This window comes from Acinonyx jubatus, chromosome C1 (genome assembly GCF_027475565.1).
Source record: "Acinonyx jubatus isolate Ajub_Pintada_27869175 chromosome C1, VMU_Ajub_asm_v1.0, whole genome shotgun sequence".
Taxonomy (NCBI): domain Eukaryota; kingdom Metazoa; phylum Chordata; class Mammalia; order Carnivora; family Felidae; genus Acinonyx; species Acinonyx jubatus.
Window position 1 is genome coordinate 54,963,841 of NC_069381.1, and position 14,385 is coordinate 54,978,225.

The window sequence follows — 14,385 nt, forward strand, 5'->3', positions numbered from 1 at the left end:
CTTAGGGATAGTATCCATTAAATATATGGAACTTAGGGATAGTATCCATTAAATATATGGAACTTAGGGATAGTATCCATTAAATATATGGAACTTAGGGATAGTATCACATTTGGAAAAATTGACTCAAAGTGTGGAAAATATAATAAAATCTATTCCCCTTAATAATTGTATTCCCTTAGCTAGATTTGGATTAAAAACTTGAATGTGGCAGGTAAAAACCAGAAGCCAAGAGGAGAAAATGTAATTGAGTATCTTCATGATCCCAAGATGGAAGGATTTCATAAACAAGACTCAAAATGCACAAGCCAGGGGCACCTGGGTTGCTCAATAGATTAAGCGTCTGACTCTTGATTTTGGCTCAGGTCATGATCTCCCCATGTCAGGATTCTCCCTCCCTCTCTCTCTGCCCCTTCCCCATTCGTGAGCACACTCTCTCCCTCTTTCTTTCTCTCTCAGAAATAAACACTTTTTTTAAAAACTGCACAAGCCATAGATAAATTTACCTAAATCAAAGTAAATATTTATGTGCAAACATATCATAAAGTTATCAGACTTAAAAAGCTGAAATACAATATTTCTAGTGTTGAAAGCTGACAAATGATTGATATCTAGAATATAAAACCTATTTCTGTAAATCAGAGAAAAGACAGGAAACTCAACGGAAAAAATGAGTTAAGTATATGAGCAGGGAGTTCACAGAGGGGGAAGTCAGAATGCTAGTAACATATGAAGAAAAGCTCAGCATCATAAGAAATCAGAAAGCAAAAACAAAACCGTAGTTAAAAACTGCTTTGCATCTACCAGATTGGCAAAAATTAGAAAGTCAGAGATACCAAGTATTAGTGGGGAAATAAGAATCCTTACGCTTTGCTTTTCTTTAAAAAAATTTTTTTTAATGTTTATTTTTGAAGGAGAGAGAGACAGAGTATGATTGGCGGTGGGGCGGGGGGGGGGGGGGGGGCGCGCGTCCAGAGAGAGAAAGGGAGACACAGAATCTGAAGCAGGCTCCAGGCTCTGAGCTGTCAGCACAGAGCCCAACGCAGGGCTCGAACCCACAATCTGCAAGATCATGACCTGAGCCCAAGTCAAAGCTCAACTGACTGAGCCACCCAGGCGCCCCTCCTTATGCTTTTCCTGTTGGAGTGTCAACTGATTGGCTATTTTAGAGATCACTCTGGCTGTGTTTAATGAAATAATACATGTATTTATACTTGAGCAGCTCTGTGCAGATATATCCAGAGACACTCTTGGGACAGGGACACATGAGAATATGGAAGAGAATGTTCATTGCATCCTTGTTTGTGTTAGCAAACAGCTGGAAGGAACTGCCTGATTGTCGCTTGGACAGAAAAAGATTTGAGGTAGCAGTCAGAAGGAATAAGCTGGATTTACATATAGCAGCAGGATGGACATATCCCAGAAATATAATATTAAATGGGAAAGAAAAAGTAAGAAAAAGCATTATATTTACTCCCAGCACATTTCATGAAAATACAAAGCACAAACACAAAGCAACACTAATTTTCAAGGATACGTAGATATCTAAATAAACATATGGGAGGTAGATTAGAAGGATGCATATTATATTCATTACAGCAGGTACCTTTGGGGAATGGAAGATGAAGAGGAAAATAATAACTACACAGGGTCCTTGCACTGATGCCAATTCAGATTTGTTGAAAACAAATATGAAGTCCTTTTTTTTTTAAATAAGGTTCATTTTATTTATTTATTCTGAGGCGAAGGAAATGGGGGAAGGCAGAGAGAGGGGGAGAGAATCCCAACCAGACTCCTCACTGTCAGTGCAGAGCCCGACACAGGGCTCGAACCCACGAACTGTGTAATTATGACCTGAACTAAAATCAAGAGTTGGACGCTTAACCAACTGAGCCACCCAGGCACCCCCCCCCACCCCCGCTGCCAAATCTGAAGTTCTTAAAAAGAAAGTGTTTTTTTGGAAAACTTTGCTGGGATGAGTTGTTTTTTATATCTTTATCCACCTGTGAATTTGTTTTTGTCCTTCCCCCTTTTCCCCATTAAGAGTTGTTGGCTCCTCGTCAGGTCTCTGCAAACTCAGAGGGCGTGGACAACATGATGGTGACCTGGGAGCCCCCTGGGAAAGCCGCCCCTGCTGTCCAGGAGTATGTGGTGGAATGGAGGGAGCCCCATTCCGGGAGTGACACGCAGCCCCCTCTAAACTGGCTGCGGAGCCCCCCCTACAATGTGTCCGCTTTGATTCCAGGTATTTAATTGTTCACCTTCCTTTTGGAGAGTTACTAAGCTCACATTTTTTGGAGGAAGTCACAGGTGGGAACCCAGAACCTTCTTCAGTTTACAGGCGGCTGCATAAGAGGAATAGTAATGACCTAGGGTCCTTCAGGACAGCACCTCAGAGTATACCACTGCAGGCATAGAATACCAACTGATTGACTAAAATCTCTAGTGTTTATGGAAAATTCATGTGCCTGGCACAGAGCCGTACATGCCAAATGCATCATTGAACCAAACAAACATGGCTGAGAGCTAAGTAGTAATCGGTCAGTGTGATGGGCACCTTTCACTTAGGAGTTTACGTAATTCTCAGAACAATCTTATGTAGCAACTACTGTAGTCATTGTACAGATGAGGAAACCAGGAGATCTTTCATTACCAATTCTGCATAGTATTTGTGTGATAATAAATCCAGAATTATCTATGTGATAATTAGCATCTCTAGACCCCAAATCCAAATACGTCAGTAGTTACAATCAAGTGATAGAAGGCATCTGAAAAATATATTAAAATGATTGGACAGAACTTAGTCAATGTCACTTTTAGGAATAAGTTCAGCAGAGTAGCTGAAAGTCCAGGTTCTGTGGGTTTAAGTCCTGGCTCTGTCACTAGGCTGTGTGACCTAGGGCAAGTTATTTAACTTCTCTTTATCTCAGTTTCTTTATCTGCAAAATGGGCAAAATAATATTGCCTACCCCATTGGGCTATTGTGAGGACTAACTGAATTGATGTAGAGAAAACATTTTGAATAGTGCCTAACACATTTTAAGTACCTGATAATTTAGCTGTCATTGTTGTTACTATATGTGACAGGGCTAACATTCTTACAGGCTTGCAAGCTCTAAATTCTATAATATTTTTGTTACACCATGGCAATCATTACACCTGTCCAGGAGGATATACATGCCCTGCTTACGGAGACAAGATAGATGAAATAAGCAGAGCAGAACATGTGACAACACGTGAGCTAGTCATTAACTGTGTGCCTCTTTTATACTGTAGCTGCTCAGATTTCTAGTGGGTTGCATTCGGTTTTAATCACTACACTTAAAGTCAATGTTGTCTAGATAACCCAGTGAACATCAAAGGAAGATGAGAACAAGTCATTGGAGGTCTGGAACTTTTAATGTGGGAACGATTTAGCCTGTAGAAGAGAATTCTAGATGGGGGTGGGAGGTTTGATGGCTGTTGCTGGCTTTGATGTATACATGAGAAAGAGTATGTGTCCTTTGTTGCTCTGGAGAACACAACTAAATCCTCTATGTGGAAATTATAAGGCAGATGTCAGCTCAATTTTGAGAAAGAAATTTCCTTACACATGATGGTCTCTAATAAGACAATCGATTGGCCCTCAGAGTGGTGCATTACCTGTCACTAGAATTGTTGAAATAGGACCAACTTCCCCTTAGGGCTGTTATGCCCATCAAATCAAATGTTACAGTGTAACTCTAAACTGCTACGAAATTGTAAACGCTTATTATAAACTATATTAGGATTTACCTCTGTGGGATACTTTGAGCCCTGTGGTCCCTACAGTTTCTTCCTTTTAGAAATTCTATAATATTACCCAAATACCATAAAAGAGATGACAGGAGAGAATGTTTTTCATATTTAAGATATTAAATTATTTTTAAGCACTTTATAAATACTCATTTGAATGAAATCAGTATGATATTGGGTGAAATAATTTTACTAATTAAAGTTGTTCCCCTGCTTGAAAATATTTGGTTAGCTATTAGTGTTGATGTTACATTCTGGAAATAAACACTTAACAAATTAAGTAATTCATACTTATGAATTCAATATGGTGCTCTCCAGTCAGTAAGGTGACTCATTGCCTTCGGATCCTTACCAGCCTTTTCTCATCATCTGGCTAGGGCAGAGTTGGGTGTTTTGGAATATATCCTGAAGGTCAGAATACCATCCGGCTCCTAGATTATAGGTTTATGGGCCCAGGCTAGAGACTATCAGCCCTGTCTTGTGTGGGTAAAAATGGTTCTGACCATATAGATCCACTCCTTATATAAATATGTAGATATCTATCTGTAGATGTCTAGAAATACCTTCCCTGATGCCTAGGCTATTTGGGTCCCTCTTCTGCATGCTCCCACTGGACTTCCTCTATGATCATTCTTCATTACTGATCATTTAATGTTTGTCTTCTCCCAAATTTAATAGGTGAAATTAGCTTTCTGCAAAAAAATCCACTATAGCTATAGTTTAAAAACATGGAACAGAGCCTTTGTCCAAGGGTGCCAGGTATATATGTATGCACGGGAGTAGTGGGAAATAGGCCTGGAAGTTGGGGCCAGACTATAGAAAGAAATAAAAAAACTTAGGAATGTGGACTTTGTGCACTGGACGGCAAAACTAAGGAATTTGGAGCTAATGATTAGGGTGTGTTTGTGTAAGAATTAGCCAATAAAACAGGGGTCCTTAAGGTCAGAACCAGGGAACAAGCTTATTAGGGCTCTCCTCTGCATGCAAAGGGAAAAGTCAACTAAGTTATGGATCCACATTTTCTTCCCTCCTCCACTAAGGGTGGGCTATTCACAAAAAGAAGCCACAGCTTCTGATGCAGCAGTCCCAAAGCCTCTGCCCTGAACTCACATTTTGCACGGCAAAATGCAGTGATACTATTTGCCTAATGAGCTCCTCTGGAATTCCCACAGCTATACACAGGCACAGTGGTTGGCCGGATGCTTCCAGGACCAGCAACAGCAGCCAGGCCCTAGCCCCTCCCAGATGAAATATGATTCCTTATTCCTTGTTGCCCTTTTGGCTCCTGGGTCTGCATGCCACTGTGAAGAAGCTTTGGATGACTGGACTAAGCTCACTGTGGCCTTTTCTCTGTATCACCTGGTTCATGAATATGAATGGGAACTCACCATGGCATGAGTTCGGATCTCCTTGTGGTCTCTTCCAACAGTATTGGTTACACATCTGAGGTTTCTGTAGGGCACTTGCTGGAATGTTTAAGGAACAATGGATTTTCATATAAAACACACCTTATTTAGTAAATTATTCTGCGATACAGAATTCCTCTTCCCCCAAAATAAAATGTTAAAATTGTCAGTTAGGGGATCAGATCTGCATTAAACAATATGGGAGACAGCCCTTACTCTGACCACATAATCCTATCATTGCCTAGTAGGGATTCGCTCTCTTTTCCCTTTAAATTTCCATTGCGAATTTAAAGATATGTCCTGGGCAGTGTTTATGAGAAGGGCCTTTTCTTTACAGGAAGTAGAATCTAAAATTCATGGAAATAAGGAATTTTGACGGGAAAGAGCAACTCACCAGCAAACTTCATGACTCACAGAAAATTGCAAAGTGTGGCCTTTTAAAAGCTAGGAAGGGGCAGTAACGTTCCTAGGTATCCTCCTCATCTCCAGGCTGTCAAGCAAGTGAAATGTGACTGGAGCATAGAGGGGGAGGCGGGGGGAGAAGGGGAAGGAACAAGGGATTGGATTACACTGAGCATGCCCTGGTTAGAATGTGCCATCCCGCTGCCTGTCAGATCCCCAAAAGCGTCTGTGGAGTTAGAAGAGGGTTCAGGTTCAAAACAACAGTCGCACTTCTCTGCAAATAGCAAATGATTTGCTTGTAGAAGTCAGTGGGTTTTGCGGGGGTTTTTTTTTGTTTTTTGGTTTTTTTCCTTGTGAGTTTTGTTTCAAAAGCAGTCTCTGTGGTTATATTTAAATCTTTGTTGGAAATGGAATAGCTTTTGTCTCCTTAATCATGTTGACCCCAGAAAGAAGCTTCAGGTCTGCCTGTTGGCTCACCTTGAGGTGAACTTGAGAGGTAGGAGCAGTTGCTTCCAGAAGCCAGCAACTTGGCAAACAGGATGCTGAGATTTTGTGACTTAGGTCATCCCTTCACCCTCAGTCCAGAAATTTTTAAATGTCTCCCTTTAGTGACTCACATGTGATGCCAAACCTGTTGTAAGAACTCCCTTTTCCTTGCAGGGAACATAAAACCCTACAGCTGTTATGAAATCTGTGTGTGTGCACTGTCGGGGGACCAGAGAGGATGCAGCTCCATCCGGAGTAACTCTAAGCACAAAGGTGAGCCTTGGAACCTTTTGCCGAATTTTACTTTAGTTCAATAGTTTGGATTTAAAGGGTGACAAAAGCTTTCTGGGTTCTACTTTGCAGCACCACTGAGTGGCCCCCACATTAATGCCATCTCAGAGGAAAAGGGGAACATTGTGATTTCATGGAACGAAATTCCAGCCCAGGAGCAAATGGGTTGCATCCTCCATTACAGGATATATTGGAAGGAACAGGACTCTAATTCCCAGCCTCAACTTTGTGGTATGTGTGAGGCACAAATGCAGTGGGGCCTTTCTTATTTAGATGTTGGGAAAACACAAGTATGCGCATGTGCATACATACACACAGGTGCTAACACTGTGACTGGCACATAGTAGGTGCTCAGTAAATATTTGTGAAATTAATTGAGTGAAAAAAAATGGAAGATATCTAAACACACACGTACACAGAGTTACTGACTATATGTTATGTGCCAAGCAAATTGAAGAAATGAAGGTAATGGACTAGGCTCTCAAGGAGCTACTCACATGGGGAGATATTTCAAAAAGCAGTAACAGCTGGGGTGCCTGGGTGGCTCAGCTTGTTAAGTGTCCAACTTCAGCTCAGGTCATGATCTCATGGTTTGTGGGTTCAAGCCCCACGTCGGGCTCTATGCTGACAGCTCAGAGCCTGGACCCAGCTTCAGATTCTGTGTCTCCCTCTCTCTCTGCTCCTCCCCCACTCGTGCTCTGTCTCTCTCAAAAATGAATCAGTGTTAAAAAAATTTAAAAAGAAAAAGCAGTAACAGCACATCAGTACTATTATATAGACCCTTGAGGTGTGTAAGGGATGAGTTAGAACTTCTGAATCCCCCACATTTGCAAACACTATCATAGCATATTAATTTCTCCTTAAAATGGGTAAAATACAATACAGTTAGGTAGCTTCTTATGACCCATAATTATTCTATAACTATAAAAATCTAAAGCAATTAAATTCTGGCTAGAACATTATCTCAAATGATTTCATCTCTCATTTATGTAGCAGCTCCAAGTCACTTGCCAGATATGATGTTCTAATCTTTGATTTATTCAGAGTTGTTATGGGTTTTTTTCCTGGCTTGACCTTCTTTTTATTTCATAAGCAACTGGCTTTCTTTCAGGAGCATTTATCATAAAGAAGCAACATTTTTTAACTAACGAGAATAAAGAGAAATAAGGAAGCAATATTTTTATTCCTTCATGAGAGCTGTTAGGTCCAGGAAGAATGTAACCTGAGATGTGGGTGCCAGAGAGCTGCCTGCAAGATTGATTTTTACCTGGAAAACTTTAGAAGTCGGTCCTTTCTCTTGACCTTAGAAAATCTTCAGTATTGCTTTTCTGAAAGTTATGACTTTTAATGCTAGTTAATTTTTATTATGTAAATACAACTTGCACATAGTAAAAGCACCTAAATAGTTCAGAAAGATACAAAAATGTAAATTATCCCTTCCTCCATACTTAGGCTGTTAGCAGTTCTTTACATGCTCTTCCAGAAAAAAACAAAACAAAACAGAAAAATTAATGCATATATTTAGGGTAATCATCTGCATTCTGATCTACACTTTGCTTTTACCTCTCAATAATACAGGCTGGACCTCTTTCTGCATCAGTCCATATGGATTTGCCTCATTCTTTTTGAACAGCTCTATAGAATTCCATTATAAGGCCTCACAATCTGTCAATTAATCCACCACTAATGAACAGCACATATCTTTGAACAGAACCACTTTGGGCCCGTCAGGGTCAGTTATTTCTGAAATGCACCCCAGAACATGACGAATTGATTGACCGCTTCCTGGGCCATTTGGACACCCCCCACTTTGCATTTTAGCAGAATTGAAACCAAGATGTCTGTTTACAATCAACATGGTCAGTTGGTTCTTAGAGCTACTCTTGTACATGTTGAAGAAACTACGTATCTTATTTTACCACAAATCTGATGAATCTGAAGTTTATATAAGGGCATTTTAAAATACATTAAAAGGAGAGGAGGTGCATTGACAGCCTGGAGCCTGATTTGGATTCTCTGTCTCTGCCCTACCCCCACTTGCACTCGTGCTCTCTCTCTCTCTCTCAAAATAAATAAAAATTAAAAAAAAATTTTTTTTTAAGGAGAGGAGGTGCAGATTCAAAGTCTACTTCACACCAGTTTTCCTTTTATTCAGTAAGCATTCATTGATGAATTAGACCTGTCTGTCTTCAGAGAGCTCAATCTACCAAGGGAGGTGGAAAAGCACACAGTGATGTAACCATTGTAATCAAGGACTGACAACTACCTATTGTATTTGGCAACTAGAAATCATTGGCAAAGCCACAGGTGCAGTCTCCAGAGAGTGGTAGAGGGCAGTAGGTTGAGAAGGAGGGAGAAAGACACCAGAGAGAGAGGCATTACAAACCGAAGAGAAGGATGGCGAGCCAACGAGGAAGGGGGCCCTGTCCTATGTGTCTGGGAGCTGTCCACTGGGCAACAGCACTGTGGCCACACGCAGAATGAAGTTGGAGCACTCTGCCCTTCCTGAGCAGAGGAGAGGGCTACACCTGGGGCGGAGCATCCGCATTTTAGTGCCTCTCTCAGGTGGTTCCGGTTCACAGCCACTCCTCTGGAAATGTGTTGATGCTGCCATGTGCACCAATAGCACATTTCTCTACTGGCACACATGTTGGGTTTTGTTACTACTTGGCGGTTTTTGTCAACAGACTCTGAGCATCATGAAGGCAGAGGCCAGGGCAATTTGCTCACCATTGTCTCCGCGTACCAGGCATACAGGAATGAATACTGCCCTACTCTTTGTTACACCAATGTAGATTGTTAGGTAATAACTAGTTTCCAGTAACAATGTGGCTGTTTTGTCTGGTACCACTTGACTTTCTTACCTGCAGCCTTTCAAATGATTGGCAACTATCCCATCTTCCTAAACTGGTGCTGCCTCATTTAACCACCCTGAGCCTCAAGTTTCAGCCCCCCACGGATTGAATGCCCACCTTTATCTCTGCTGGTGATCACAGCCCAGACCAGGCAGCATAACCAGAATTTCCTGCATGACTTCTTTCTCCCATTTCTCAACCAGGTCTATTTTGCTAGCCAAACTGGGAGAGCCATCACCCTCCTCATTGCTCCCTCCATAGAGTTTCTGTTTTTATTCTCCAAGTATACATATGTGTGTGTGTTTGTGTATAAACTTTTTTGGCCCAGCAAACCTTTCAAGACCCTTCCTTTCTGTTCTGAGGTCTCATTTCACTCTGAGTTAAGGGTGCCTTCACACAGTTGGATGGTTGACTCTGATGCTCACTGATGCTTTGCTGCAGCAAGATGAGAGAAGGTCTCTCCAAAATTAATTTTTTAATCCTCTGCCATAGGAATAAAGACAGAGGTTTTTTTAGTTTAATCACATAGTTTAAGTCTGTGCGAATTCATCAGGTTAGAGTAGGCTTGGAAATTTTCCACATGGTACTTTTTCTCAACAGGATGTTGAATATAGGGGTACCTAGGTGGTTCAGTCAGTGAAGTGTCTGACTTCCACCCAGGTCATGATCTCACAGTTTGTGGGTTTGAGCCCCACATCGGGCTCTCTGCTGATAGCTCAGAGCCTGGAGCCTGCTTCGGATTCTGTGTCTCCCTCTCTTTGCCCCCCCCCCCCCCCGCATGCTGTCTCTCAATAAACAAACATTTAAAAAATTAAATTAAAAAAAAGGATGTTGAATATAGAAATTGCTCTGATAGTCACAGCTGTTAAGTGATGTGCTTAGGCCCCTTTGGATGGATATTACAGGACTCCTTGCTGGTCACCCATAGTAATCAGGGATGGGGGGAGTATAAGGGCTCTCTCTGTTTTCTCCACTAGCTGGTGAACTCTTTGAGGCAGATTCTGTGCCTTTGTATACTTGTTGACTTATCCAGAGCACAAGCTCAATAAATATTTGTGACTGTGGAAATAAATTTAGCAAACAGGAGCATTGTCTGACCTGCCCTGGGGTTTTTGAGCTGGTAACTGAAGTTGAGGCTCAAAAGTGCTGGGTTCAAGTTTCCACTTTGATCACCCACACAGGTGCATGTCAGCTGAGGGAGCCAGCAGGTTACTCCTGCCAAAGTTCTGCCCTTGATCTTCTAGTCCTCCTGCCTCGCAGCCCTGGCTTTTGAGAAGTCAGTCCAAACCTTACACCCAGCAGATCACTGGAAAAGAAGATTGCCTATGTACTAGAGGAGGGAAAAAACATCAGCGTGTTGCTCAAAAAACCCAAAATCTTCCCTGCTGAAACTCTGCAGGGGTGTTGAGAGTGTAAGGGACTGATAACCTAGTTAAACTGCCAAATAAATCCAATGTACGTGCCACTGATCTCAATTTTAGATTTTATGTCAGATTGTAGCAGATCATCATGTTAAACTCATTAAGACCAGTATCTAGAACCTACCCCAAAAAAGCAGAAAATCAAAATTAATGTTAAATGTCTATTTCATTAATTGCCTAACTTAGCTTTCTTAAAAATTCCACTGAAAACAATTGGTGTATTTAATTTCCTCCCCAAGAGTTCTCAAATATATCTAATAAATGTTGGAAACAGTATAGTCATAGGAAATAAAGGAATTACTACAGCTGAGTAATTTCAAAGCAGAATGATGAAAGTTCTTTCAAAAGATTTTGCCACAGAAAATTATTTTGGTATGTTGTAGAGTGAGACCTCCGTAAATGACAGTGTCTAGGGCCTAGCAAAATATTAAGTACTAATGAATTAGTAGTTTTAAAAAATTAGTTTTAAAACAGCAATGTGCTTTTCTCTTTCAAATTAAAACATTAACAACAACAAAAATAAGTAAAAGCCCACATTCAAATAGTTCCTGTAACATGTGCCTTTCTTCTTTTATCTTTATCCTCCCTTCAGAAATTCCCTATAGGGTATCCCCAAATTCACATTCAATAGACAGCCTGCAGTCCGGAGTAAGATATGTCCTGTGGATAACAGCTCTGACAGCTGCTGGTGAAAGCCCCCCAGGAAACAAGAGGGAATTTCATCTGCAAGGTAGGAAACAACTTTAAAGATGGCACAGCCACCCTGGATTCTTACCTAGGTGTATACTCCCACTATGTTTGGCATGGAGATTATCAGATTTTCTTTAATTCATTAATTACTTTCTTGCTGTTCCATCTTTGCACTTGCTGTTTCCTTTAGCTGGACTGCCCTACCACTGCGTAGAGAAAGTATCTACTTATTTTTCAAAACTCAGCCAAAGTGTTTCCTCCTCCAGGAAGCCTTCCCAAGTGCACCTCCGTAATTCCTCCATAATGCACTACATTTGACCCCTCTTCAAAACACTGAATCCAATAGGCAGGAACTGTTATCTGTTTATCTTCAAGGTCTGGTTCAGTGCCGAGGACATAGTACTTGTTCACTAAATATCTGTTCAGTGACCAATGAGAATAATCTCAACAATAACAATGGCAGCTATTGCCTATCAGGTAGTTACTATGCACCAGTCGTTGTGTTCAGTGCTTTGCACACTGTACTGGTTTGCTGGGGCTCTTGTAACAAAGTGCCACAAACTGTGTGGCTTTAACAACAGAAGTTTATTTTCTCACAGTTCTGGAAGCTGGAAGTCTTGAGTTCAAGGTATCAGCGGGCTTGTTTTCTTCTGAGGACTATGAGAGAATCAGTTCCCTGCTTCTCCTCTCATCTGGTGGCAATCTTTGGTGTTCTTTGGCTTATAGATCTCTGCTTTCATCTTCACATGGAGTTTTCCTTGTGTGTGTCTCTTTGTTCAAATTTCCTCATTTTTAAGGACACTGATCATGGTGGATTAGGGCTACTTACACCAGTTTGACCTCATCTTAACTAACTACATCTGCAATGATCCTGTTTCATAATATGGTCACTTTCTGAGGTCCTGGAGGTTAGGACTTCAGTGTATGGATTTTTGGGGTAAAAGGACACATTTCACCCTTCATGACACCTACTTTTACTCATTGAATCCTGACCTCAACCACGCAAGGTGCCTGCTTTACACTGTTGTACCTGGTCACATAGTATCAGGCACTCAATTCAAAATGAATAAAGGAACAAGGGATTAGGATGCCTTTTTACAAGGTTCAGAATGTACAGAAAGATTACCCAAAGTCATGGAAGTGTCAAGTGGCAGAACTACAAATCAAACTCAGATTTAGTTACTTGAGTTAAATTTGAGTGACCTAGCAAACATGGGCTTCTCTCCACTGGCTAAATTGTGCTGTTCTCTCTGGCAGCACGTGCCTGCATCTTGCTCCAAGCATGAAACAAGCTGTTCTTGCTTTGCAACATGGAGTATCAGGTTGATCATTTAGGACTTTGTTGTTCTATGTCCGGTACTTCTCCACTGGGAAAGTTGACAAACCCTCTTCTCATCTTCTAGCACGCTAGCACGAAAGTTAACTTGTGAGCAATTAATCAATTAAAACTCAGCATCTTTCTACCTGTGGTACTCCATACTTGCCCCATCTGCCCAGGAAGGAAGACAGATGCTAAAGAAATGTCAGATTGTGCTGATTGCGTGGGGTGGTAACAAAACTGCCTGCATCAACACCCCGTTCAGCCCTGGTGACACGCCTGCTAGTCCCTCCCTGCTCACGCTCCTCCTGAACCTGTCCTGCACTCTACCAGAAGAATCTTTCTGCAAGATACCTTGCTCCATGTTGACATCCCACCTCCATCGCAGCCCATCAGTGGTTCCCCAGGGACCTTCAAGCTAGAATTCAAACTGCTTCGTCACCAAGCCCCGCATGATCTGTTCCTGTTCACCCATCTAGCTTCGTCCTCTACCACACGCTCATCTTTCATACTTGAAAGCGTGACCAGACTACCTGGAGTTGCCTGAAGGTTCCATGCCTTTGTATAGTTCTGTCTAGTCTGCTTCCCTAACTTGACTGCTTTGCTGGCTCCACCCTCCAAACCTGAACTTTTGACATGATGCCTTTTGGGACAACATCCTGGGCTGCCCTTGGGATTATTTCCCATGCTGTTCCCTGCTACACTGCCTTGTACATGCCTTTTGTAAAAATGCATATCCCATGGCATCATGATTTATTTACATGTTTACGCATCTATCTCCTGGACTAGATTAATGACTTAAGACAACAGAGCCCATGTCCTCCTCATCTTTGTATCCCAGCACCTAAAAGGGCCTGATACATGGTTAATAATAATGAATGAATAATAATTATAATTATAAAGAATATACTACTAATAATAAATGGATGAATTAATGAAGAATCCCAACACATAGCAAAATACATCTTCATAGCAAGGAATCCAAACAATTTCAAAGACCCTAGTTAGAAGGCTTATCCAGTGGTTTGTTAAAATCAGTAATACCATTTCTCAAGGGCTTCCTATGTTCAGATGCATTGCCATGTGCTTTATATACACCATCTCTAATCTTCACAACAACCTGCAGGGCAGATGTCATCATTCACCTTTTGTAGATCAGGAATCTGAAGTCCATTGATCACATAACAGTCAGTGGAAAGTCAGGATTAGAATTCAGGGCTCCCAGTTCACAGCCAGTGCTTGGAACACCACACTCCCTTTCTTTCTGCCCCTGTTAGAGGAAGGAGCCCCTTCCTTAGAACCATAGAACTGGATCCCTTAGGGCCCTTCTCCCTAGCTGAAAGAACAAAAACAAATTGGCCTTTTTCCTGAGCCCATCTAGCTAGCCAGTAGCTGTGGGTAGGTGCCAGAGGGTTCATGCAAGTGAGTATTTTAAGATGTTCATTGAAGATAACTTGGTCACAGGGTTTGCTAACTTTTCAGGTAAAGCCAATTGGAGTGTGTTTGTGGCACCAAGCATTTGCGTTGCTGTCGTCATAGTGGGCATTTTCTCAACGCGTTACTTCCGGCAAAAGTGAGTTGGTTACATTTTCCAATTTCAGCAATGTGATTTTTTTAAAATGACAATAGCTGTTGCCACTATGAGTCAAAGAAACGGACGTTCTCATACATTGCTGGTAGCAGACTAAATTTATTCAACTTTCTTGGACAACAGTATTATGTTAAAATTTTTTTTAAAGTTT

General features: G+C 41.4%; 1 protein-coding gene across 2 annotated transcripts in view; it reads left to right on the forward strand.

Annotated features, from left to right (window-relative positions):
- Positions 1-14,385, forward strand: part of IL12RB2 (interleukin 12 receptor subunit beta 2) — an 83,704-nt gene that overhangs the window by 54,319 nt on the left and 15,000 nt on the right. For both annotated transcript variants that reach the window (XM_053214205.1, XM_027058905.2), the window contains exons 10-14: positions 2,045-2,245; positions 6,243-6,341; positions 6,432-6,590; positions 11,228-11,365; positions 14,126-14,216. In XM_053214205.1, the coding sequence (XP_053070180.1) occupies positions 2,045-2,245; positions 6,243-6,341; positions 6,432-6,590; positions 11,228-11,365; positions 14,126-14,216 (688 nt within the window). The remainder of the gene's footprint in view (positions 1-2,044; positions 2,246-6,242; positions 6,342-6,431; positions 6,591-11,227; positions 11,366-14,125; positions 14,217-14,385) is intronic.